Source organism: Microtus ochrogaster, unplaced genomic scaffold, assembly GCF_000317375.1.
Source record: "Microtus ochrogaster isolate Prairie Vole_2 unplaced genomic scaffold, MicOch1.0 UNK16, whole genome shotgun sequence".
Taxonomy (NCBI): domain Eukaryota; kingdom Metazoa; phylum Chordata; class Mammalia; order Rodentia; family Cricetidae; genus Microtus; species Microtus ochrogaster.
This window is the reverse complement of record NW_004949114.1, coordinates 154,414-159,829: the sequence shown is the minus strand read 5'-3', so window position 1 is coordinate 159,829 and position 5,416 is coordinate 154,414. Positions and strand designations below refer to the sequence as shown.

Genomic DNA, 5,416 nt, shown 5'->3' with positions numbered 1-5,416 from the left:
TTTTTTTCTTTCTTAATAAAAAAAAAATCTAAGTTAGAGACAAAAAAAAAAAACAACTGTAGGGATTTGTGAGATGACTCAGAAGGCAAATCCTTTACTGTGGAACCTAAGTAGTTCCCTGGAACCCATGGTAGATGGAGATACCTGAGTCCCACATCTTGCTCACAAATGTTCACAATGCAGCTCTACTTATACAGGTACACAAATAATAACAACATCAATACTAATAATAGTACTACCAATAAAGAAAACCCTTATGAAGATGGAGACAAAACAGCATTCAGAAGAAAATTTGAGTGTTGAAAAAACCTGATCTTTAATGGCAACACTTTATGAAGAGTACCATTAAGAGAGAAACATACAGTCTGGGCAGAGTAGGAGTGGATGTTAAGACCAAAGTGGGAACTAATAAAATTTAAAAAAAGACAGAGGGGAAATCAGCAAAAGCAAAAGTTGCTTCTTCAAAAATATCCTTAGAAATAGTTAACTGTTAGCTGGCATCGTTCTAGAAATAGAGTGATTACTCAAATTACTAGTGTGCATAGTGGAAGTTTTAGGGGGAATCAAAAACACAAGGGCATAATAAGTTATTCTATTGTTAATTGGAAAATTATAAGAATTGCTTGAGTTACAGTTAAGCTAGGATGTACAAATTCCTAGAAATACACAAACTATAGAAATTGACTAAAATAGATGTATAATATGTGTAATAGACCTGTGACAATATGAGAAAGAATTAATAATCATGGAAAACCTAAGACCAGAAGATTTCAGTGGTGAATTCCTCCAAGAGTACAGAAGACCCAATGCCAATTTCCCCCAAACACTTCCAAAACACAGAGAAGTGAAACATCTTCAAAATTCTTTATAGGGTCACAGTGCCCTTAATCCCATGATCAAATTGATATCAAACTAACACAGCAGATAGATGATCTGCTGTGTAATAGAGCCATGTCAATACAAATGAAAATGAGCAAAGCAGGTTCATAGATGCAAAACATTTTTTAGATAAGCCAATATTTAAAAGTGTTTAAAGGAACTTCCAGAATTATATGATTACATTACATTTTTCAATATCTATCTATCTTTATCTGTCTGTCTGTCTATCTATCTATTTATTTATTTCGAGACAGCATTTCTCTGTGTAGCCATGGCTGTCCTGGAACTCACTTTGTATACCAGACTGGCTTCTAACTAACCGTGATCCATCTGTGTGTACCTCTCGAGTGCTAAGATTAAAGGTTTGCACCACCACTGCCCAAAACACTTAGCATAATTTATTATTTTGTTATTGTTATTATTTTATTATTTTTAATTTCATGTCAGTGTGTGCGCCTGCATGTGGGTTTGTGCATCTGAGTGAAGGTGCTCTTGAATGAATTACTGATGACTGTGATTCCCCTGACATGAATTCCAGGGACTATTTTGGGTGCTCTGGAAGGCCAGCAAGTACTCTTAACCTCTGAACCATCTCTCCAGTCTAAGTACATATATTACACTAAATATTAATATAAAACTCATCACTTCCATTTGAAAATATGTCCAAAAGAAATGAAAATTATTGTTCAAACTTGAATAAGAATATTCAGAGCAACACCATTAATAACAGCCATAATTTTGAAAAATTCCAATGTCCATCAATAACAAATTCAACCTCGAAAAGAAAGGACATACTGAAACATCCTTCAAGATACAGGAGCTTTTGAAAACATATAGAAAACCAGAAACAAAAGATGGTAAATTATACAATTCCATTTACAAGAAATGTCTCTTATACCAGAGGAAGGCAGGGAGCCAACAGCTAAACATGCAGTGTTTCTGAGTTGCCAAAAGTATTCCGTAGCTATAGTGATAACTGTGAATATCTTCATGAATCAGCCCACTTAAATGGGCCGTGTACAATGCATGTGAGAGAAAGTTCATAAAATCAGTAGTAGAGAGAGAGGAGGGGAGAGAGGATCAGGGGAATGAAAATGACTGATATTCAGTATAAAATGTATGAAACCATCAAACAATAAACATGGGAAAAAACAAATAATGAAATGGTAGTTCACATACTCACTGAGAGGAAGAATGGATCCAAGAAATTAATTTTTAAGAGCTTTTTCACTTTTTGTACAAAGGGATTTTGTGGGTTGTTAAGGGAATCAACATTTACTCCGAATGATGTGCCGGTGATCACATCCATGCTGTAGGCCCCGAAGATGCTGAATTGAGAGACACACGGAAATTAACATCTATACCTCCTTTTATTTCTTCTAACATACATAATGGATAACTTGGGAGTAAATTCACAAGCAAAGGCATGGCAGACACTGCCGGGACCCCTTCTGTGATGGATCTAGGCCTCCATCACATTCTCTGGTGAGAAGTTGATCAGAAGACGGTGTTAACACTGTTTTTGCACTGGGTTGTAATGTGGATGTGGTGAGGGTTAGCTTTAGTTGCCAACATGACACCATCTATGTTTACCTTGGAAGAGATTTGCAGTATGAAGTTGTCTGCCTCAAGTTGCCATTTGGGGATGTCTGTGATGGATTGCTTAGACTGCACTAGTGAATGTGGAAGGAGACAGTCCTTTTTGGACAGCACCTTTCCCTGGGCTTGAGTCCCTGACTGCATAAGAGTAGAAAAGGTAGACTGAGCACAAATGTGAACGTATTTCTCCTTGTTCGTCACAGGGGATATAACTAGGGGCTTCAAGTTCTTGCCTTGACTTCCCTGTAACAACATTGACTGGAACATGGAACTGTGAAATTTTATGAACTCTTTTCCCCCTAACTTTCCTTCTTTTCAGGGAATTTTACCACTGAAGTAGATATGAGAATAAAATAGACATCAGGAAACATGGAGTCAAAGAAATAGACAGATCTAGAATCAGACAAACTGCACAAGTGTTAATGAAGTGTTGGCGATGAAGAATTAGGAAGCATGAAGTCCCAATAGGACAATGCCCAGGGGACTAAGAAAGAGAACACTATGTCAGGAATTTGGGCATCACTGGTATCTGTGCCCAGGGCCAATTCATCTTCAGTACAACACATAACAACTGTTATTAATTTCCTGGAGCGCGGCACATGCTCCAGGTACTGACAGATTAGCCATTCTGAGTACCAGGGAGCTGACAGTACTGCGAGGGCAGAAGTGTTGCTGTATGTCGTGAAAATCAGCAATATTCCTGGTAAAGACACCAGAGAAAACCTCCACTATGTGCCCACATGTTCCTCATTCATGAAGAGAGCTCTATGTTTTATCAGTCTTCCTTGAATAACTCAAAAGGCCCTAGTTTATTCAAGAAAATGATCCAGGGGCAATGCTTACTTCCTTACTGGGACTTCACTCTTTGGAAATGAGTTAAAAAAGAAATAGTGGGTTGGTTACATTTTCATTTGTCGACTCGGGGTGAAACATGCATGTGCACCTGCTCCTGTGCAGTGTCTGTGTCTGCATGTGTGTGCATTTATGTGAGCACACTTGTACCATGCCGTACATTCAGAGGACAACTTGTGGGAGTCAGTTCTCTCTTTCCTCTGTGTGGGTCCTGGGGATCAAACTCAGGTCCTCTGTCTTGGTGGCAATATTTACTGCTTCACTGATATTCTTCATAAGCCCAGGATGAGATAGAAATTGCTCTAAGTTCTACATTTAACTTTCCCAGTGCACACACTGTGTTCTAATAGGACTTAAATGCTTTCTCTGCTGTCTATTTTCCATGGAGTCTACACTAACAGAAGAGTTTTAAATGATGATCTTTCTTTCTAAACTATCTACTTTGTTTCCTACAATTTCCAAATTAACACTTGATAGAGAGATTAATCAAGGCTTCCATAAAAAGAAGTGGCATCCTTTCATCTATGGCCACCCTACCTTCTCCTGGGAGATGCCCTTTTTCTCAGATGGCCCATTACAGTCATAAGGCTGTTATGTTAAGTCATAACATAACATAAGACTTATGTTAAGTCATAAGTCATAAGGTCTCAACCTCAGCAGAAGACTGAGTTGTTGTAATCAGTTGTAACACCATCAACTTACTCCTGTCTATTTTGAGGCATCTTAACAACAGGAGCTTCAGCACCCTAGATGGCAGTTATAGTGTCTACTACTAACAACTACTGTGATTTGAATGTGAAATATCCCTCATAAGTTCATGTGTTTGAACACTTGGGTCTGAGCCTATGGTACTGTTTGGGAAAGCTCCCAATTTTAGGAGGTGGAGATTCATTCGAGTAAGTAGGTTGCTACAGCCAGATCTTGAATCTATATAGGCTGGGCTTCCTATTTCTTTAATGTTAGATGCATTATGGCCTGCTGGACTACAGCTCCTGATACCACATCTTCCTGCCACAATGGACAAGTAACCCCACGGAACTATAAGCTGAAATGAAGCCTTTCTCTTTCTGGTCATTTTTGTTGCAGTAACAGAAATGCTTCTAACACAATGACCCAGCCCCCAACCACTGTGCTAGTACTTACTCTTTCGTGTTGATGGGATCCCCATTCTCCACTCCATGCCTCATGTTTCTCACCAACAAATCTGCAAATTGGTTAATGATGGGGAACATCTACACACAAAACAAAATCCCATCCATAGTGAGATGAGGGAGCTCAGTTCCCAGTGGACACAACTTTCCCAATGACAAAACAAGAGGTCCCATTAACACAAAATGACATTTTTAGGAAGTTTCAACCCAGAGGACACTGATTGGAAAAGAGCTGTGATCTTCCACTCCACCTGTCCCCAGGATCTGCTCTTCATGTTTCCAATGAAGAACTTACTACTTCTTTACCTCCTTGAGCTTTCCACTGGTGAAGGTTGGAGACAGCAATGTTCTTAATCTCTTCCATTCTTCATTCTCAGATAAAGTGATTGCTTTTTTCAAAAACCCAACTGGACCCAAAACCTAAAAACCAAAACAAAAATGGTGTTGTCATATATAAGCTTGAAAAATTCTACAGCTGTGAAAGAATAATGCAGGTATCATTTATTTAAAAATATTTATGATTGTATAGTTGGTTAATGTAACATGTGCAGTGAATATTTGTCTTAAATTATCCTACCTCCTGGGAGGGTTGAGCAGTCATTCAGCCCAAACATGTGGCTCTACGAGTTTATAATTTAGCTCCTTACTTCTATAGAAGTTCCACATAGCTGTTTCAGGGGAACTAGATAGCAACAAGACCTGGCCCATTCTTCCAGTGTATGCCAAGTAGAAAGGAACTGATGACAACTGATGGCCTTGTAAAGACAGACCAGTGATAAACTGCAAATATTCATATTAGAAGCTTCTTGGTAAAGGGGTGATAAAAGTGATTTGAGAAAGCAATAACAGACCCAGGGCTATGGTACTTAACAGGGAATGAGTAGTTCATCCACAGACACAGCCCCAAATGATTTTCATTCTTTTTTTTTTTTTTT

General features: G+C 38.5%; 1 protein-coding gene across 1 annotated transcript in view; it reads right to left on the bottom strand.

Moving 5' to 3' along the window:
* Positions 1-5,416, bottom strand: part of LOC101996465 (cytochrome P450 3A13-like) — a 33,366-nt gene that overhangs the window by 20,409 nt on the left and 7,541 nt on the right. The window contains exons 5-7 of the mRNA XM_005367062.2: positions 4,788-4,901; positions 4,474-4,562; positions 2,059-2,207 (exon numbers count right to left, since the gene is read on the bottom strand). Of these exons, the coding sequence (XP_005367119.1) occupies positions 2,059-2,207; positions 4,474-4,562; positions 4,788-4,901 (352 nt within the window). The remainder of the gene's footprint in view (positions 1-2,058; positions 2,208-4,473; positions 4,563-4,787; positions 4,902-5,416) is intronic.